This window comes from Lytechinus variegatus, chromosome 16, assembly GCF_018143015.1.
Source record: "Lytechinus variegatus isolate NC3 chromosome 16, Lvar_3.0, whole genome shotgun sequence".
In the NCBI taxonomy this organism is placed as follows: Eukaryota; Metazoa; Echinodermata; class Echinoidea; order Temnopleuroida; family Toxopneustidae; genus Lytechinus; species Lytechinus variegatus.
In genome coordinates, this window is record NC_054755.1 from 7,308,891 (window position 1) to 7,332,059 (window position 23,169).

At 37.3% G+C, this 23,169-nt stretch overlaps 1 protein-coding gene across 3 annotated transcripts in view; it reads left to right on the forward strand.

Moving 5' to 3' along the window:
- Window positions 1-23,169, forward strand: part of LOC121429550 (nuclear fragile X mental retardation-interacting protein 1-like) — a 40,066-nt gene that overhangs the window by 2,141 nt on the left and 14,756 nt on the right. For all 3 annotated transcript variants that reach the window (XM_041626622.1, XM_041626624.1, XM_041626623.1), the window contains exons 3-6: window positions 157-299; window positions 1,182-1,274; window positions 3,472-3,571; window positions 4,898-5,123. In XM_041626622.1, the coding sequence (XP_041482556.1) occupies window positions 157-299; window positions 1,182-1,274; window positions 3,472-3,571; window positions 4,898-5,123 (562 nt within the window). The remainder of the gene's footprint in view (window positions 1-156; window positions 300-1,181; window positions 1,275-3,471; window positions 3,572-4,897; window positions 5,124-23,169) is intronic.

Here is a 23,169-nt window from a genome sequence, read left to right on the forward strand (position 1 = left end):
AGGAATAAATGCCTCTAATGCTTGATTGCTGAGGCAGTCTGGCTAAAAACCATGGTATTTTATAAGCAGGGCCTGCTGGGAGAATATTTATAAAGTGGCCACCTTGTTGTTGTAGTTAGTAGTATTATTATTACCACCGTCATCATCTTCATCCAGTGCAAGGAGAAAGATTGTCGATTTGTCGGACACCCCAAGGTGGTCAAGATGCATCACAAACTGCAGCACGGTCCTGGGTGCAAGAAAATCAGATGGCTTGACACTGCAGAAGATATTGAGAAATGGAGGAATGAGAGAAAAAGGTGGGTACATTCTTCAGTGAGAGAGAAAATGGGTAGAGGCACTTGTCATGTTACCCTGGAAAGGTAAAAAATATACTTTTAAGTACCACAAAACAACACCAACTCACTTTCTCCGACAGAAAAAGACAAAAAAAGTAGCTCAATATCATTAATTGGGGGCATTGTGGTCTAGTGGTTACAACTCTCATCTTCCATTCAGAGGGACATGGGTTTGAATCCCAACCATAGTGTGCTTTCTTTGAGCAAGAAATTTACCCACATTGTACTGCACTCAACCAAGGTGAGTTAAATGGGTACCTAGCAGGAGTTCATTCCTTGAAACACATGAGCACGTACATGTAACAATTGTTCAGCTTAAGTCAGGGTAATTATGATGCTTTGATATAGAGTGCTTAGAGACTTCTGATAAGTGTTAGTGATTTATAAGCAAGTATTATTATTAATTAAAAATCAAAGCACTAACAACAAAATTCCAACCAATCATGAAAGACTTAAATGTGACCTCATGCCCGGCAGGCACTCACACACAGTGCAGGCACTCACTACATTTCAGTAGCAAATGTACATAATCTTGTTAAAATGAATCTTACAAAACTGACTGATCTTTTTATTAGCTCATTACCTGCTACTTGACACAAAAATATTTTCAATAGCGACTATTCAGAGTTTTCTCCCTCCTGTGACATCGCCTTTGCTTTGCAACCAATTCCGACGAAATCAGGACAAAGCACTTTCTACCGCTAATTTCAAGAAATCAATTTGACTTAAAGCATTTCATCTATTTTGACAGGTAAATGATTTATTGAAAGCTGAGAAGAAAGTAACTAGTTTGAGAATTCGTTCATTTGCCTGACTGATTTTCAAGTTATTTGTTTTTAAAAGGAATTTTCCAACCGCCGAGAACATCGCAAAGAAACAATCGAAGACTGAGCAGAGGACGAAGCAGGGTAATGTACTGGAAACAAAGAAGTTTGGGTGAGTGAAAGATTACATTACAACTCTATGGCTATGTATTTCAGGTTACTTCACCATTTTCAAGTTTGTTCTAATAATTAACTTTTAAAAATTGAGAGAGACATATCCAGTGAAAGTCTGCTGAAAATCTGCACAAAGCAGAGTTAGGGTTTTTCTAAGTGATTTTAGATTTTTTTGTCTCACCTGCGAAGCAAAGTGAGACTATAGGCGCCGCTTTTCCGACGGCGGCGGCGGCGTCAACATCAAATCTTAACCTGAGGTTAAGTTTTTGAAATGACATCATAACTTATAAAGTATATGGACCTAGTTAATAAAACTTGGCCATAAGGTTAATCAAGTATTACTGAAGATCCTATAAGAGTTTCATGTCACATGACCAAGGTCAAAGGTCATTTAGGGTCAATGAACTTAGACCATGTTGGAGGAATCAACATTGAAATCTTAACCTGAGGTTAAGTTTTTGAAATGTCATCATAACTTAGAAAATATATGGACCTAGTTCATGAAACTTGGACATAAGGTTAATCAAGTATCACTGAACATCCTGCATGAGTTTCACGTCACATAACCAAGGTCAAAGGTCATTTAGGGTCAATGAACTTTGACCGAATTGGGGATATCTGTTGAATTCCCATCATAACTTTGAAAGTTTATGGATCTGATACATGAAACTTGGACATAATAGTAATCAAGCATCACTGAACATTTTGTGCAAGTTTCAGGTCTCATGATTAAGGTCAAAGGTCATTTAGGGTCAATGAACTTTTGCCGAATTGGGGTATCTGTTGAATTACCATCATAACTTTGAAAGTTTATTGGTCTAGTTCATTAAACTTAGACATTAGAGTAATCAAGTATCACTGAACATCCTGTGCGCGTTTCAGGTCACATGACCAAGGTCAAAGGTCAATGAACTTTGGCCGAATGGGGTGTATCTGTTGAATTACCATCATAACTTTGAAAGTTTATGGATCTGATTCATGAAACTTGTACATAAGAGTAATCAAGTATCACTGAACATCCTGTTCGAGTTTCAGGTCACATGATCAAGGTCAAAGGTCATGTAAGGTCAATGAACTTTGGCCATGTTGGGGTTTTTTGTTGAATAACCATCATATCTCTGTAAGTTTATTGGTCTAGTTCATAAAAAGTGGACATAAGAGTAACCATGTATCACTGAACATCTTGTGCGAGTTAGAGTAGTTTTCAAAGTCAGCACTGCTGCTATATTGAACCGCATGATGCAGGTGAGACGGCCAGAGGCATTCCACTTGTTAATTTTAGAAATTTCTAATGCTTCCCTAAAGCTTTGGTAATTGAAAAAAAAACTTCTTCCTCACCCCAACATAGGATTACAACCATGAAAGGGGAACTTCAACCCCAACAAGCTGGTAAAAAGAGAAAAAATAGAAACATATACTGGTGAAGATTTGATGAAAATCTGTCGAACCATAACAGTTTTGAATTTTCAAAGTTTTGATTTTCAACGTCTCAGTCGAGAAGGTCTCCATATGTTCTATGATATAAATCCCCAAAATGCCATTTTCACATGAAATTGAAAGTGATTTTGTTTGCTCAGTGGATATATCATGAAACACATCGTTTCATACCCCATTATTTAAGAAAACAATCAGTTTTATTCATGTTTCATTCAAAAAATTGAATTCATTTAGAATAATTCATGATTGCATGGTATATTGGGGTGCTGCATGCTTGCTTATGAAATGAAAATTTAAAACTGTAGAAATTCATGACTTTTATTTTTGATAGATTTTCATAATACCTTCACCAGTATTCTCAATTTTTCTGCTTTTAAAGTTTTATTAAAACCAACTTCTATTCAAGCAGGCATTCAAGGTTCGCAATTTAATATTATGTGAACATTTTAGTCAAATACAGTTCAGACTTATGATTTATTTTTCATCAGTCCAATGGCTCGTAGTCTGCAGGCACAGTCCCTGATTGAAACTTGATCAACAAGTCTGTCTTAACGCAAGACTACTCTTGCACGTATAAAACTTGCTGTTTCAAGTCTGTGACCAAGAGGGCCTTCAGTACACAAGTCAATGTAGGCTGCGTATTCAGAACCTTTAACTTGAGTGAAGGATTGTACAGCAGACTAACTGACTTCTGATTGGACCCGGTTACACAAATCTTTTGTAGATCCATGTTAAATTATTTTGATTCCTCATTGCAGGAAATTTAAGAAAACACATAGAGGGCAGAGAGGTCAGAAAAGCCGTGAACGTCATCGGCTGAAGCTTGCTGAGAAGCTCCGAGCTCTTGGAATCACCTTAGTAAGTTGACTTTAATTAGATTAAGCCAAACCAGGCTATGACTAAGGAACTCGTCAATGAAAACTTGGGTTCCCAGCCTATGAGGGAAGTCAGAGAAAATTATTTCTATCTTTTCCATTCAGAAAAAGTGGGAAATTTGATAAAATTGCCTTCAAATCAAGAAAAGTACGAGAATATTGATTCACTGAAAATTGAAATTAATCAGAATCTGTTATATTTTGTTGCATATCAAACCAATATCCATTATATCCCGGCTAGTGTGATTTTTGTCTTTGTTAGTGCAGTCTCTTTGACACCGTTCTCACTACCGTCCTAAAACTATTTTACTGGAAACTAGTTTAACATGTAATGAGAATGATCAAAGCGGTCTTGGAAGCGATCTTCCAAATCAGTTCGGAAAACCACCTTGCAATTTTCAAGATCACTTTGCCATTAAACTGGTTTTAGCTTGAAGACACAACCCACCCCCACTGAAAGTATTCCTATAGCAAAAAGGCCACTTTACGTGAAGTGGTTTTGAAAATCACTTTCGGTTGGTCAAATGGCAACGCTAGCAAAGCGATCTTCCAAACTGGTTTCCTGAACTGGTTTCCAGTAAACAAGTTTTAGAAAGTATAATGGGAATGGCGTCTTTGACTGCACTACAAGTACACGTAGCTGTAGTGTATGACTATGGCCTGATTGTGAACACTAAAAAGCCATCCCTTGAATCTAGAGATATTTCTCGATATGTGAGATATTGGAAATGAGTGAAATGATTATCATTGAACTTTTAGACTTCATCAGGGAAAAGTCAGAACTCGTGGAACTTGTACCTAAGTTCATTAGTCATGCCCAGAATTATAGAGCACTGATAGTGTCAATGGTGCTATTTTATGTACAAGTTATGTTTTTTTTGCAATATCAAAGTTCTTGGATTTTGTGTTCACCCAACTGTAAAAGGCCTTTTCCTTTTTTCCCCAATCATTATTTCCCTCCAAATGGTCATGATCATTATCTACCTCATCATCATCACCGTCATCATCATTATTATCACCACCACCAATATCACCACCATAACCATCCTCAACTTCATCACTAACATCATCTTCATCATCATCATTATCATCATAATTATCACCATCGTCATCATCATCATTATCGTCATCATTATCATTGTTGTTTTTATCATCTTCATCATCATCACTTTCATCATCATCGACATCATCATCCCTCAAACATCCTCAACTTCATTACCACCACTATCATCATGTGTGTCATCATCACTATCACCATCACAATCAAAATTACCATCACCACCACCATCATTTTCCTCACGAACCTTAGGGAGATCCTAAGCCAAACGACTCCGACGAAACCCCACCAAAGCGTGTAAAAACTGATGACGGACAAGAAGACAAACCCTCATCTGCAGTTGAAGAACAGGAAACAAAACCAGCAGAACTATCTGACCCGTCATCACAATCATCTAGCCTTTCTGGAACTAAGCAACAGGGGCCAGAGAGGGAAGTAGACTGCGACCCGTTATCTCTTCTTGCTTCTAAAGACAATGGTAAATGAAAAAGTCGATCATTTGTGAAGACTGACTATTCAAGGTGCCGGAAAAATTGTCAGGTGTTCCGTTAATTAAGCCATTTCCCAATCGATTCTGCACGTGCTATTATACAGATATTGCTTACCTAATGGTTGAATGTAGCATTTCCTTTCCCTGATGGAGTACTATTTTTCCCCAATGGATTATATTTTGCCCAGAAAGATAAGCGCTGAGGGAAGATATCGCTTCGAAGGGAGTTGAAATATTTGTTTATTAATCGGATAGACCAGGTGATATCTGTTATATTATGTGGTCTATGAAGATTCAAATCAGAGTCTGCATTGGCTTTATGGTAAACTCGCAATGCTTCCTGCAGCTCTAATCGGTAACACAGCTACTGTGTGCTTCATACAGTCTATCCGTACATCAAGCAAACTACCTGAATACGCAGCTTTTAAGCAGCGAGTGACATCACCTCAGTGAATGCACTGCCGTTTACAATGCACTCTAGTTAGAGGGGATTTCAAGACTTGGAACATTCACGATCCTTGCAGCTATGATCATGTGATGATGTGTTGACCTATCACTGATTCAAATCTAGATACTGTATACCGGTAGTGTAATCGCACGCCAAAAGCTCCATTCTGCATGCTTCAGATGAAATTTAAGGAATACTGCACATACTGCACATGCTCTGCTTATATGGGACTGATGGAAGTTACTTCAAAATATTTTTCCTGGGAGCACCCTAAAAATTCTTTAAAGGTTGACTTTCTAAATATTGTTGTTGCTCAAATGAAGTGAGAAGCAGTTCCTCTCCAATCCATTGCCCAGTATAAAATAGCATGAAGAAACTATTCATAACCTTCATAAAATAAATATTAAAAAATATCATATAAGGCTTTAAAGAAATAATGGTAAACTTAGGTCTAGTGCTGGTTACTTACTGGTATGTCAGAAAAATGCCATAATACTTTGAGTGTGTGCACAAACTCTTTCTGTGTGCGTAGGTGTATGTACATGTGTGTTCCTTCAAGCGCTCTCAGATGAGTCAAGTTTATTGCTTGGATTCAAACTGGAGCCAGATGAACAATATGGTTTGCCGCACTCTTTAGGGGAAGTTCACCCTGACAAAAAATTATTGTAAAAATAATGAAAAATATTGGTGAGGTTTGAGGATAAACTGTTTTAGATTTTATGAATTATAATTTTATATAATGGCGACCCCTGTTTATAAGCATTGCTTCTACGGGGTCCCGAGCCATCTATTTGTTTCATTTTTCTGTTACTTTGTTCAGCTTTTATCTTATACTGTTTATCCGTTGGTTGAATAAATAAATTGGATTGTATTGAATATTTTTGATTTGTTACATCAGATGCGAGCAGCCTCCCCTTATATCGTGTAGGGAAATAAATCAATGAAATGTCAATTTCTCGAAAAATTGAAAATGGTTTGTAATATTGTACCTTCAGTATGTCAAAAGACAAATGATTTCAATCGTGCTCATGAGGGAAAATGATTTTTTAGTCATGAACCATAAAAAATTTAAATTTATGCATTTTATATCATATAACGTATGGGGAAGCTGCTCATATGTATGACATCACAAATCAAAAGGTTCAAATTCTAATTACTTTCTTAATCTTGATGGATTTTCCTCAAACCTTTTGATACCAATATTTTTTTTATTATTAACCTTATCAGACGTCTGAGCAGGGCAACTTTGAAACATTGTTGCCTGCTTAAGACTGGGATCGAATGGCCAGTCAATAAAATTCCAATTGTTTATCCACAGGCCCAATTTATTGCCCGCTCAGGAAAGTCAATGAGAAAATGTGTGGAAATGTAGTGGGCAATAACAGGCAGTGCTAATATCCGGATATTCTACGCGTTTTGGCACGCAGTGCTATTCGTCATAATGGTAATCAAGTTAAGACAATGCTGGATACTGCGTCCCTAGGCCAGGGACGTGTCGTCATTTCAATTACGTCACAATGGTAAAGTTCAGAGGCCCAGTCTGCTCAGCATGATAAATTAGATTCTCATTCTAAAAATGTAAAATATCTAAATTTTAACAATTTTTGCTCTAGATGTCTTGATTTGGTTAATAATAGCAATATTGACTGGCCTGGGGGCGAAAGGACATATATCGCCCTCACTAAATTGATATCACCCTCGTCTCGACTCGGGCGATGTAAATCTAGTTTGGGCGATATATGTCGTATTGCCCCGAATCCAGTCAATATTGCTTTATTGTTCTTTCTGGTAATTTTACAACAGACTTTTCTTCAGGGTGAACTTCCCCTTAACTGCTGGGTGGTTGTGTAGATGGCATCGTCTGCTGAATGGAAAGCGTGATTGTAGGCCGTCAGGCATCTACCAACATACAAAAGTAGCAAATAGGCACGAGTGTGATGGTATGGCAAGTTCCCCCAATTTTGCGCAGTCCCTCTTGTCTGCGCACACGCGTGTCTGCGCGATTCTATTAAAAGAAGCATTGGCGGCGTAGCAGAGGATTATCTTTTGTGTTTGGGGGGACTGCTATTGTTGCGTCCCCCCAAACACAAAAGATAATCCTCTGCTCCGCCACCTATGGAAAGAAGATACACAACAAACACAATCTTCACACATGCAACACATAGACAGATATTCATTAAAAAATCTGACTCAAATTGGTGGAAAAAAAATGAATTTTGGGTATTTCATGTGAGGGCCTCAAAATGCAGCCTTTCTCATCAAAATACCCGAATCGTGTGCAAAGTGAATGGGTGCGCAGACATGGGGTCCTGTTTTATTTTTCATTCTGAAAATGACTGCCCAAGGTTTTTTGCAAGAAAATCCTATATTTCTTTCAAATTTTTATGAGATATTTGGTACACTTAGTCATAATGATATAAGGAACATTATGAACTGAAAGAGTTTGTGAAATGAAAAGAAATTCATGTTACATCTTAACTCAAATTGTTCGGTGCGCAGACTTGGGGACCACCATCATACATGATTTTGCATGAGTTGGAAGAAAGATTGAGGCCGAGCCGAGTTGAATAGAGATTCTCTTTTGTTCACCAATTGTGAAGTGTTGCAGTTGCACCATTGCACAAATAAGAATATTTGCTGTATGTGTTGTACAATGGTTCGGAAATTAAAAAAAAAATTGGAACAATTATCAATTTTTCTTACCAAAAAAAAGAGAGAAGTATTGAAAGTAAAAAGCATAACCTCAAGCATTTGGTTTAGTGCATATTGCATGTGCATTTACTAAGCACAATGAATTAAATCATATTATGATGTAATCTTATCCATTCAACAGTTCATTTTAAATGGTACATGCGCAACCCGTAACAGTACGAATGTCGCATATTCAGTCCCCAATTAGCTTGCTGTAGAACAGCCAAGTAGGCGTTGTGCTATATTTATGAAGATACATGCTGCCTTGCTTAGTCTGTTGCCAATCTCTGAGTAATAGTATACAAATAATGCACGTAACCGCGTGCATGCAGGACCAAATAATAAACGATGTGCGAGAAGAGCCAATGGATATACCGCACCGAGGTCCGCAGGACCGAGTGCGGTATATCCATTTGGCGAGTCGAGCACAGAGTTCATTATTTAGGTCCTCTATGCACAAGAATGCGTGCATTGTTTGTTTTATACAACCCCCATGTTACTGAGTTGCCCCAAATGCTATATTTGATCGAAATTCTAGATTATTCTAGATAATTCCAGACTTCGCACTATCCTGCACTCTGACGTCAGAGTGCAGGATAGTACTTTTAGTATGACGTCAGAGTGCAGGATAGTGCGTTTTGAATGCAATAGTGCGATTCGCTGAATATCATGTGATCCGATTTAGACCAATCAGATTACAGAACATTCTAGGGAGTTGTATAATACGCCCTTTATGTTTGCACAATTCATCACATCGTCACATGAATTCATAAATCACATTGCTAGTTTGCATCACAGGGAGTCCATCTTCATTAGCGAACAAAACCTTTTGATGAATCGTTAATATCACTCCTGCCCGAACAGACGGAAAAGTACAATATACTGCTTGCTGGACCTGTTTTCCAAACTTTTGAGGTGCTTTGCCTTGCTGTTAGTTTGATGTATACATGTATATGGGGCTTTTACGGCCAAAGACCAGTGAGTGTCTGCTTGTGTAATGGTCAAACTACATGTTTTTAATAAATAGTTTGAATACCATTTCTGCTCAGAGTATCCTTGACTCAATTGATTCCCATAAGCTTAATCAGAAAGTTTGAGTTATGAAACTTTGTGAGGAACTTAGCCAAAAAATGTCTTCATGATAATGATGCAACATTGATAAAGCTCTCAATGGAAATGTATGAAAGCACTACATATTATTTTCCTGGCTTTCTTGTAATTGCCGATAAGGTGCTATTTGTCATTTGGAGCCCTCATTTACCTCACTGGGTCGACTTCAGTGTTACAAATCTAGACCAATTCCTTGCCAAAGGAATTTAATGCTGAGGCAGGAATCTATCCCAAGCCTTTGATGTCTCTGATAGGACCTTCACAATGTATTGAATATGTTTTGTTCTGTACATGTATAAACTCACCTGCACTGTGATAGTTGGTATCATATTATTACCCCAGCTGTAGCTGAGCCGCCATATTATTAGGCACTAAAGTGTTCAAGGAAAAATCCTACCGGGTAACCATTCACCTCACCTGGGTTGAGTGCAGCACAATGTGGATAAATTTCTTGCTGAAGGAAATTACGCCATGGCTGGGATTCGAACCCACGGCCCTCTGTTTCAAAGTCCGGAGACTAATCCACTGGGCCACAACGCTTTGATATGCGGCGAATCATCTGCTGACTATGGAGAAGCTATGGATAAACCTCAACACTTCAGTCAAAGCAGTGATTTTGAGGATAAAATGGACACCAAATATGAGTTATTTGTCTGTACAAGAATCTACACAATATCAGCCAGTCCGGGGTCGAATCTGGGGAATACAAGATATTAATTTCAGAAGTATTTCTTCATTTTTTTAATAAGCCTGATATGTGCAAATAATTCAGAATGGGGGTCACAACCGCCCGAAATACTTCTGGGTTCTAAGGGTTAACCATGTAATCGGCAAATCATCACTCAAACATTTCTATTAAAACTTGGAACTGAAGGACTCTGCCTCGCAGGAAAAGCAATACTGCCATCTGTTGTCAATCAAGGAGAAAGGCAGGTTTCATTGAATGATCCTATCGATATCCAGACGTTGGATGAAACTCATTGTATGCTGCCGTATACACTACCATGAGCCAAAGGAAAAGTACATGTACATGTACTTCATGACACAATCAACAATATGGTACCATACCGACGCATAAGAAACAATACGCACATGCAAGAGAAAAAAAGAAGCGTGGAACTTTGTGCGTGCTTGACCCGTTGACCTTTTGCAGTAATTTTTATTGCCTCAAAAGAGCGCATGGTAGATCTAGCCAGCATTGATAACAAATTTTCCACATTGATTGAACTGAATCAGGAGAAGATGAATGCCTCCCCACCCTAACCCCAGGGGAGCGTTTCATGAAAGGAGTTGTCAGACGTTTTATCCGACAAGTCCCATTTTATCCGATAGTTACCAAAGTAACACTGCTTCTTAGCCAATCAACATCACTGAAAGATGTCAGATCTGACAGCTTGTCAGACAAAAATGTTGATGAAAAGCTCCCCTGAATTTATTGCTTTTTTTGTTTAGATTCTGTGTACGCATAATCGCATATACAGTAGATCTTCCATATGGTAGTACATGTAGTTGTATCGTGGTCAAATTACGGTATGAAAACGAAAGCATCAAACTTATTGATGAAAACGAATGCAGCGATAATGCTTCATTTAACAAGGAATGTTTGAGTACTACTTCATTGTAAACATACCCCACACTTGATTTTATAGCCTTATACCTGCCCCGGTCAACTACAGGTGCAGCTTAAATTGCCACTTGTTCTACACCCATTTTGTCCTCTGTCCATTTGGTCTAATGTCTCTTGGTCTAATCCCATTTTGGCTTCTGAATATCCCATCAACACTAGCAAGAACAACAACTATGACAAGAACACTGATGACAATAAATGATTTTAGTACCATTAATACATGTAGCTGTAAACATTGTCTAGTGTATATGCAAACCATTCAAATTGAGTTTGGAAGCACAACTGAATTTTCTGTATAACCCAATCGATCACTTGCACACACTTTATTTTGCTGTTGTCACTACGGTGGCCAGCGCAGGCCAGCAAGACCGACACAGGGCCTGACCGGTTGGCACAGCCCCACACAAGATCCAATGCCTGCCACCACCATAGTACTTTATACCAATTAAATGTTAAATAACTCCATGTATCAAACAATCTTAGAGTAAACATGATGCATAAGCTTGATAGTTTAACTGCGTAAGGAAATCATTAATGGACGTATATTGCACCAACAATCCATGTATGTGATCTACAATGTAGGACCACAGTGCTGTAGCGAACCAGGGGGGTGTTTCACAAAGATTTAAGTATGACTTAGAGTCGCACTTAAATGCCGAGTTGCGTACGGTATAAAAGGCTTGACCGCATTGGTCAGATCGTGCCATGAGGATGCGCACTACCGCGTATCTATCAATAAGATTGCGCGTTGCATATCATGTACGCGTTGGCATTTAAGTGCGACTTAAGCCATACTTATATTTTTGTGAAACACCCCCCAGGTCCGCAGTGGGCAGCTCAGAGACTCCAGCACGGACAATAGGCGAGTAACAACCCTGCCCTACTTCTGTACATTGATACTACGACAAAAAAAAGATTTAGCTGGGCTCCCTGGCATGTCTGCCCCGTGCATATGTTTTGATGACATAATATCGCTTATTAGTGCTTTGTGTGGTAATAAATAATTTACCTACTGCCTGTGTGTATTATACTTCTTTCCTATTATTATATTACCTTTTTATGCAGTTGGATTTGTCTTTGTGACCTATACACAGAACTATAGCCTGAGGGTTGAGTGAGTTTTACGGCCAGTGCACAATAGACCAGATCTTTTGAACCTGTAGACATCTTTCCTTCTCCTTTCATATTCCTCTAAATACCAACCCATTGTTCAAGTTTCTATGACATAATATTTGATGCAATCGTTTTCATGGGGTTTCACGCGTAGACACTGGATTGTTGAGTTTATACAAGGGTCATCAATCTTGTAGTACAGATATGAAACGAACTGTTTTGGAAGGGGGACAAAACATCTTGATAAAATCTGTTTTTAAGGTTCACCTGCTTGTTACCTTCAGCCTAGATTATTGAGGTATTTGCCTGAAAACAAACTTTTCCAACTTAACCCTTCATCTGCTATCACCGGTTGTCCTGTGTCAATTACGACATTACATACTAATGTATTTCATTGAAACGATTAGATTTTTGTGCATATTTCAAATGTCTGTAGGTTATAATTAGTGCTGATATTAAAGTGGTCATGTCTAGTGTTATTCTACTGTATAATATTTTGCCTACATGTAATTGCATAGCCAATTTATTATAAACTGGGCATTGTAACACAAGTGTTTGTTATCTGTTACAAAATAGCAAAAGCCAATCAAATCAATTCTTGCACGCACATAATAATATACTAAGCAGCAGCCAATCAGAATTGTTCTTTCATATTCTTTCATGGAACTCTAGTCTGACTCTTCAACTCTTTTAATAGATAATTAAACTTTTACATTTATTGTAATTTGAAATGTGTATGCTTAATATATTTATTTATTGGAACAGATGGGTTAATTTTTACTCTGCTTCGTTGTTTGAAATTGTCCAGTCCTAGATTTATAGAATACTTTTTATTTTTCATATCTTTCTATGGTTTGGGGGCACAATTTTTTATGCAAAGTAACCTTTCACCCAGTGAACTTGTTTCATGGTGACTATGAAATTCACTGTATGCCTTATACTCTTCACTTTAATGTTAGAATATTGGTATGTTTTCTTCCATAATCCAACAATGATTCCTTGGTAAGATTTTTAAAAATCATACGATAACAGGCGCCTCCGTTGTATGCATATTTCTAGGGGGGGCGTGGTCTTACTGCTGAACAGAGTATAATCACGAGATTGTCGATGAGCATATTTTCATTTTTTAATTTGGCGTACTGCCAAGTTTCCAGCTCGCGCCAAACTCCTCTTTGGTAGAGTCACGTTTTCGTTCACACACTCGCCTCATAAAGTGTCACGTGTAGGCCCGAATTCACAAAGGTGGTTTTTTGAAAACCATCGGTTGAACCCATGTTTTATGCAGATTTTCTTTATAAATTACACTTATTTACCACGTATATTAACAAGATTTCCAGTGCTGATGCACGATTTTTGTCACAGTGCGCCAAAAGGACGCCTGTTGCCAGGGTAAAATTCGCCATTTTTTTCAGGAGTCCACTGTTTTGAATTAATGAGTCCGCTCTTCAAACAGTGGACTCATGAATAAAATTTACTTTACAGTATGGTAGTGTCTTTTGTATGCTAGTGTTTATACTCAAAATAAAGTTTATAAAATAATTTTAACCAGTTTCAGCATAGGATGCAGACAAAAAGGATTCTAGTATACAGTACATGCAAAGTCTATAAGCCTTGTAACATTTGAGAATCCCCATATTTGTGAAACGTGAAACAAATATGTTGATAGTTTTAATGCCTACATGTATATTACTAGGCTTTGTATGAGAAAATATTGTATCAAGACATTTGTACGATTATTTGGCGAAAGTCGCATTGTACACACCCTTTTGGCCATGAAAAAAGAGAGAATGTCTGCTTTATGCAAGAAACCACTATTTAAAAAGAAAACAATACTAGTATACAGTTTGGCTTGTGGCCAAACTGCTTTCCCGCCTCACGGGTTTAACATGTACCGTTGAACTAATCGACAGTCCACGCAAACTGAATTTTATTTTTTTGATAGCAGGTAGAATATTTGCATGAAATTTAGCTTATGGATATCATGAAATGCCAAATTGATTAAATTTCATTTCTTTTTAGATCTACACTGCACCATCCTTTCCGTCATATACAAAATTACATGTTCACTGTCCAAATATGTATAGAGCAGAGCTTGTACTGTATGCTACACGTATGCAATCGTAGGAACACAATTTTGATTGTACCGACATCTCTCATGAGCCTTTGTGCATTGATGTACTGTGTGGCATATGTCTAGTTGAGCTTTTGCACGGTTACATTTTTAAAACTTTCAATGAATAATTCAGATTATTGCTTGAGACAATCTAGTTTAATCGGGTGGTATTGTGGTAGCCATGGTATAGATAAACCAGGGTTAACTTAGACCACACTTCTAAGGAGTGCCATTTGTCAACTCATTCACCAATTAAAGTTCTTCTTATCCTGCTGCAAAACGTCAGAAAATCAATTGACTTGTTAAATGGGGAGAATAGGAAAATGCAATAGTATTATTTATTTATTCATTTTGTTTTGTTTACCCAGGGTAACCCCATCAGTGGACAAAGCAATGTTTTTCTTGGGGGCCCTGCATACAAGTAACAAATACATTACATATAATAAATACAAACAATGAAAAGGTATTAAGCAAGGAAGAAAATATGATCAAAGAGACAAGCAACCTGCAGGACATACACACGGACATACTGAAATACATGTGTGTGTATGTAGAACAAAAGTCAACATATATATTGTGCAAATTATATGCAAATCCATATAAGTATATATATTCCCTATGATCATATGTTTATTGATTAATTTTGAATTTCAATAAATTAATTGATACATTATGACTGCCATGAATGTGATAGAAATATTACGAAGCCGAGCATTTCGTAGAAGTATGCTTTAAAATTCTAGTTCAGAATAGGTTAAATCGAGGGTTTATTTTACTAGCCTTAACCCTATCTAGGCGGGGGGGCCTTGGAGGCCCCCCTCAACGAATCGCGCGATATTTTCGCAGTGCGAAATTTTTTGACCGCACCGCTATCTGACTTTTTACTTTCAAGTCTTGCGCAACTTTTGAGACCAATTTTGCGTCACCCGGGTACATGGTTCCGAAATTACGCAACATGTAAGTGCATGTCAGACCAAAAATTGCTCAAAAACGTGATTTCGTATACAAAGTCATTGCAAATTGTGTTTTCAACCAAAATTCCTAAATGCATGATTATTTTTAGTTTTGCTGGTCTAAATGTATTTATTTTATGCTTTTCATGATCACAGAAGAGTCCCCAATGAATTTCATTGAAAAAACAATGAAAAACCAAAGGAAAAAAACAAGGAAATACATAAGAAATTACAAAAACAATACAATACATAAGAAAAAGATTTGATATCGCAATTTTTTTCATATAAACTTGCTAAGAACACCACAAAGAGTTTCTATACCAAAAATTAGTACATTTGGAGCATTATTTAGGGAGGAAAAAGTATGATTTCGCATACTTTTTACGCATAAATTAGCATAGTCACTTAATAGCAATTCGCAAGAAATAAATCACTATACAATCTTGTAGATTATGTCCCAGTCAACCCGCATGACAATTTTCAGTGCGATCGCGCGGTCAACGGCCGAGATCTTAAGGGGGGCCTGGGAGGCCCCCCCCCTGGCCATATGAACTCCCAAAATACCCCGGCCTAGATAGGGTTAATATTTGAAATTAGCTTTAGTATTTCAATTATCATTTTTTCATCATCTTCATTATGGTCATTGTCATCATTATAGTCATATGCAAGTTCTCACCCTTATTGCCATTGCCATCTTTTCTATGGGGGTGCTGCAAGAAAATATTTGCGATAAATTGCAAATATTCTGTTGCTATTTTACAACTGATAGTTCCATGTTAGCTGTAGCTAATCAGATTAAACTTTTTGTTTCAAGGAGCAGATTAGCAGTCAATCACTAATTTGCAATTAACTGCAAGACATATATGATTGATTTAGGGACCAAAAATAGACTTGCAATTGATCGCAAGTTTCTTGCAACACCCCATGTGTACATGTATATTATATAATTCTTCTAGCTAATTTGATTATGTTGTTTTAGTTTTACAATATCATGTTTATAATTCTGTACTGTCGTCATCAGTGATATCACTGCTTTTAATGTTATCATTACGACTATCAGCATCGATATTGTCCTCTCCAGATAACTTTGACACGCTCAGAAAATTGTAACTGCTCTAAAAATGAATTGATTATACTAGGGGCGGGGGTACATTTTTGCGAGGAAAAGTTTGACAAGCAAAAAAAAAATTTTTCAACCAAAAATTAAGGACATATCGTCCACTCAAAAAAATTGACAAGCATTTTAGGTCTTCACTTGCAAAGGAGGGGAGGGGGGCACACTTGTGTGGCATTTTTACATGACAAATTCTAATTGTGCCTTTCAAAAAGGGGGGCACGGGGCACCTCCCCCCTCCCTCCCTGTATCTGCCAGTGGATTATGCAGGATTGGATGTGATGAGAAATATTTTTTTTTAAATACTACCCTGGTATATGTGAAGTAGGTCATTGCAGACAGAGGATGAATTCCTCTTTTTCATAGTGAAAAAAATTTCACCCATCAGCGGATCAGCCCCCCCCAAAAAAAAAAATGCATATCGAGAAAATGATTGTTGGCTATAAAGGGAAAAATTAATTTGGTTATAAAGCCGGTTCCTTGCAACCAGTCGCCTTTTCACATTCAGATCAACATGTAGACCTGCGTCGAACAGAGTCACGCAGCGACTGCGTGTACAGTCAAATATGTCATAATCACATACATATTCATACATGCAGTAAATTTGAATAGGATCTGCCTTCAGGCCAAGAATATTCCATTTGGTGGTAGGGGTGACCAGCTGTATCATTCTCCATCAAGCCCCCCCCCAAATATTTTTTTTTTCTTCTGGGGTGTTCAAAGTTGTTTTTTTATAGGTTTCTGCCAATGTATCAAATGAAATTTTTATTTCAGAAGGAATTACAACTGTACCCTTGCATCGTAAAAATGTAGAATCAGGCATTGCCCATCTCAAAGATGCAATTGATGTGGCCTTATTGGCCTTATTGACCCCATTCTCCCCTACATGTATGAGAGTTTGTCTGTCTGAAAACGATAAATAATACAACTTGAACTCTCTTTCTTACAAAATTAACAAAAGCAAACAATGACACTCAGCGTATTGTGCTGTAATACTCTTTCCCTGTCACTTGTGTTTTTTATCGATGAAATAACAAACATCAGAAACGACCCTGGGAGATTTTTCCTTCATTTAACCCTAACCTGCTTCAAAATGAATTCCTGGAGCCCACTCTCCTGTATTACTGGTTTTGTTTCAGGACAAAAGATGTATATGTATTGGTTTCATTTGTATACCACATGTATTTTATACAATGTATGCAAGTTTATTTTTTCTTTAAAAGGAATGGTGGAATACTATAACACAATGGTACACGTATTGTGCAATCATACGTTGGTCCTCTTTTCATTGGAGGTAGCAAACGATAAAGGCAATAATTACAGCGGTTAGCTCGAGGGTATTTCCAATGGTGAACCTGACCTTTATTTTCAACATGAATGATGGGTAGTGGCTGTGATCTGAAATTAACAGATTCTAATAAACTCCAAATTGTTCTGTGTCAGATGATGCTAGTAAATGTGTAATTACTGAGTAAATTACTAATAAATACCGTGTAATTACTGAGAAATCTATACCAAAAAGATCTTGTCGAATAATTCTTGGATCAAATTACAATTCGCATGATGATACATTGGTGGAGCTAGGATTACCAACTTTATCAGAGAGAAAACTTACTCAAGACTTTGCTATCATTTATGACAGTCTTTCTATTAAATTCTATTCAATATCTAGCGCCCTCTCTTGGCTATATTCTTTTTCTTTTAAAGGGGAAGTTCACCCTTAAGAAAACTTTGTTGTAAAAATAGCAGAAAAAATAGTAAAAAATATTGGTGAAGGTTTGAGGAAAATCCGTTAAAGAGTCAGAAAGTTATTAGAGTTCAAAGTTTTGGATTTGTGACGTCGTAAATGAGCAGCTGCCCCATGTGTTATGTGATATAAAATGCATGAATTTCAAATTTTGTACGGTTCCTGATGACTTGACTTTGTTTTCTATTCATGATCGGTTGTGAAATGATTTGTCTATTGATATACAAAAGGTACAGTGAAAACCATTTTCAATTTTCTGAGAAAATGACATTTCATTGATTTTTTACCATTCGCTATGTAGGAATGCTGCTCGCATATGACATCACAAATCAAATAATTGCAATTCTAATTTAATTATGAGATGAATTTTTCTCAAACCTTCGGCAATATTTTTTATTATTTTTCTGCTATTTTTGTCTCACCTGCATAGCAGAGTGAGACTATAGGCGCCGCTTTTCCGACGGCGGCGGCGTCAACATCAAATCTTAACCTGAGGTTAAGTTTTTGAAATGACATCATAACTTAGAAAATATATGGACCTAGTTCATGAAACTTGGACATAAGGTTAATCAAGTTTTACTGAACATCCAATTAGAGTTTCATGTCACATGACCAAGGTCAAAGGTCATTTAGGGTCAATGAACTTTGGCCAAATTGGGGGTATCTGTTGAATTCCCATCATAACTTTGAAAGTTTATGGATCTGATTCATGAAACTTGGACATAATAGTAATCAAGCATCACTGAACATTTTGTGCAAGTTTCAGGTCTCATGATTAAGGTCAAAGGTCATTTAGGGTCAATGAACTTTGGCCCAATTTGGGGTATCTGTTGAATTACCATCATAACTTTGAAAGTTTATTGGTCTAGTTCGTTAAAATTGGACATTAGAGTAATCAAGTATCACTGAACATCCTGTGCGCATTTCAGGTCACATGACCAAGGTCAATGAACTTTGGCCGAATTGGGTGTATCTGTTGAATTACCATCATAACTTTGAAAGTTTATGGATCTGATTCATGAAACTTGGACATAAGAGTAATCAAGTATCACTGAACATCTTGTGCCAGTTTCAGGTCACATGATCAAGGTCAAAGGTCTTGTAAGGTCAATAAACTTTGGCCATGTTGTGGTTTTTTGTTTGATAACCAACATATCTCTGTAAGTTTATTGGTCTAGTTCATAAAAAGTGGACATAAGAGTAACCATGTATCACCGAACATCTTGTGCGAGTTAGAGTAGTTTTCAAAGTCAGCACTGCTGCTATATTTGTCTGCGTGATGCAGGTGAGACGGCCAGAGGCATTCCACTTGTTACAATAAACTTTTTGTCAGGGTGAACTTTCCCTTTAAGAAGGATCTATAGATACAAGTGTCTTACAAAGTTTAAGAGATTCAATATCAGGAAGCCGCAAAAAAGTTTACATCCTGAAATTTGAGGCCCATTTCATGGTATTAAAAAAAAAAAAAAAAAAATTATGCAGACATTCTAATTTGATAAGTCAGCTGATCATATTGGATTATTTAAATGTAATATTATAAAATTCATCATGTTAAATGTACATGAATTTCCATTCCATGTCCTCCACATCATAAAGGCTTGGTCCCACTTCACAGATGCAGAGATGTAAACCGGAAAAGAATCTTGCCATCCATTGGAAAACGTGATGTATCCGTTTTGAACTCTTTGCATGCGTGTTTCATACGCTCTATATCCATCAAGTATCCGTCACTATGATTTCATTATTCGCCAATTTTGTCCATTGTCTGGACTCTAGAGCGGATGAAAATGGATGGAGCCTCCCCAAAATTTTGCTTATCCACTGTATCCGTTATGAATACGTCTCGTTTTCGTCGGCCAGTGGGACCAGGCCTATTGATTTAGGGCATACATGTACATGTTGTTATTCAGTAGTAATTGATTGGAATGATTAATTTTTATACGCCTGTCTAGATGGGACGTATTATGGTATAACGCTTGGTGTCCGTCCGTCTGTCTCTCCGTCCTTTAAATTTTCCTTGTAAACGCGATAACTTCAGTTTAACTGAACCTATGCTCACATAATTTGGTGTGTATGATACTAGCATGGATCCCAGGAAGCATATCAATTTGAGGTCAAAGGTCAAGGTCACAGTGACATAATTTCATCTTACCCTTCTGCAGTCCTTGTAAATGCGATAACTTCAGTTTAACCTAACCTACAATGTAGGCTCATATAATTTGGTGTGTACATGTATGATACTAGCATAAATCCCAGGAAGCCTGTTGATTTTGAGGTCAAAGGTTAAAGGTCAAGATCACAGTGACATGTTTTAATCTTACCCTTCCTGCAGTCCTTGTAAATGCAATAACTTCAGTTTAACTTATACTAGGCTCATATAATTTGGTGCATGATACTATGCAATTCGTTGCGATCCAAATTTCAAAGAAATTGTGATAACATTTTATGTGGACATTCCAACTAATAAAATCTTACCGTTACGGATCAGAGTTCAGAATAGTGGTACATGTAGGTCTACTGAAATTGAAATTCAGTCCAGTTTGAGCCTCCCTGAATGAATAAAAACAGATTCGATTCAAATCTTAATAACTTTAACATCGGCTGTGAATGGAAGCCGAATTGGACTTTACTTTGACCACAGGGATTGCTGCAAAGTAAAAATATAATTTTAGTGTTCCTAACATCATGCCAAACTTAATATAAAATAATTTTACTTCAAAATGCAATTTCTTGAAAAATTGTGTCGCATCGGATCGCATAAGGTGAGCCGAGCTTAAAGATAAATCTATCAATCAGCAAAAATTATTCATGGCTTCAATACAACCATTCCTCTATCATTAACTTTAATGGTAAATTTATTCTGGACTGAATTTATAATGGAGCCAAATTGCTGGAAGAGGGGAGCAGCAAAGGTTGCGCGACTCTGAATCTAGTCACGTGACATTTACATAAGGTACAAAATGGTTGGGTGTTTGGAAAACGCACTGTGTCACGTTTTGTAACACGAACTACCAAATGTTCTTTTGATAGAATAGGTGAATTATTTGCCCTGCATACATGCCAACAATCTTTGACTTGGTCTAATGAGCTAGCTGCGTACATGTATTTCAATTCTCTTTGCTGTTTTGTTCGAGGAATCGGCGGAGTTTGTTAAGCCTCATGCGACGCTCCCAGATGAACGGTTGGGGTACCAGAATGTGGAAAGGGTGAACCAACTCTGTGAACTTGCAAATGACAAAGGAATTTTAAAACACTCCTCCCTCGCCCCTTCTTACCCCTCCCTCATCACCACCCCCCCCCCCCACACACAACATACACTGTCTGGCAGTACTCAGAAGCCGCTGCAGTTTTCAGACGTTTTTCAGTACATGATTATTGGATGAATAATTTATGAAAGCCCTCAATTTGACCTTTCAAGTTCGTAGTTTACCGCCATTTTCCTTATGCAATGCCAGTAATGCTTTTACGGGAAAAACCAAAGAGGGATGAATGATCAATAACTTCCAACACACTATATAAGGTTTAATAATCTTTTGTATTTCTGCTTCCACCCCCCCCCCCACCACCTCTGCATTGTATTGTTTCTTTCATTATTCCGAAAGAATTATTTACAAATCAATTTTTCCACGGTAATATATCTTTTCGCATTCACATTCAGTTGTGCAATTCTATTTTCCCTGTACTATGTATTATGTCATCGATTGCAGTCCTCGGTGTTAAAGAATGGCTCTCCTTTGAGTGCCCAAATTTATCATACAAATATCTCTTTGTCTGGTTGGTATTGAACTGTGAAAAGAGACATTCATTCCTGATTTTGGTTTTGATAATTGCCCTTCAGCTAGTTTGATGCCTTTGTGATTTTATCTTTTGGTCTTTGTTGATTGAATTCAAAGCCACTGCATTTGTACAAGAGGAAAGCTTTGACCTCAACCCTGTTTTCAAGTTGATAGAATTTTATTACTTTGCAAATCAAGCGCTCGATGTATAAATTTAAACTTACATTGATGTTCCAGCTGCAGGGGCCCGTTGCAGAAAGAGTTGCAATCAAAAGCATGTCTAAAAATCATGCGCAACTTAATTTTCAACCAATCAAGAGCACGCATTTTGGACTTGCGATTGATATTTTGACTTTCGTTTAAACGCAACTCTTTCTGCAACGGCCCCAGGAATGCTTTTTTTTTAGTATTGTGAGCTTTAAAATTCTTGTGATATTTATGGATTATATCACAGGAAATAGTCCACTCTATTGCATAGCTCTTTTAATTTCCTCACATTCAAATTATGAAAAGCAGCAAAAAGGGGGTTGATAATTGTTGTGCAGTCCCATAAACATCGATTCCTGCATGCACTTGATGTGGCACTATACAGAATTGTATCAAGCATGTACATGTACATGTATGTTGGCAATTTCACTCACATACATGTACATCAAATATTGTACTTTGAGATTAATATCTGGCACAGTTCATGCTAAGATCAAAGTTTACCTTAGTTTTGAGATATTTAACATATACACTCAATAGATTTTTCAAAGAATGTTTATAATACATGTCATGTTAATGTTTTATGTGCTTTAGAACAGAGAGGGATATATATATATAGAGAGAGAGAGAACTATCATTTAAATGCATGTTGAAACACAAAAAGTAGGATTTCTGGGAGCTCTTATCCTGAAAAAGACTGTGATGGGGCAAATAAGGCCTCCCTCTACATTTTTTTTTGCGACCAGATACAATGCTACTTTTTAATGAATCGCATTTTGCATTAGATATGGAAGTTCCGAGAAGTAAAATTATTTTATTTGAAGTTTGACATAATGTTATGAATACTGGTAGTAAAATTGTACCTTTGCTTAGCGGGATAAATCGTAAAATAGCGCGCTATTTTGCAAATCGTGCCAAGTTGACTAGGGATTGCAATCTCGAGATTAATCTAGCGATCTAGCACGATGATTGCGTCTCCATTACGAATAATCTCGAGATTGTTCAGATCAGGATAATTTGCCAGTTCAGAAATAGCTCGCTAATCTGAAAACTTGGGCTGGTGCAGATGGCCCTACTGTGTCTCCCTAGCATTTTATAGTTCAGCTACGAAAGAACAGTAATTGTGTAGTCCCTT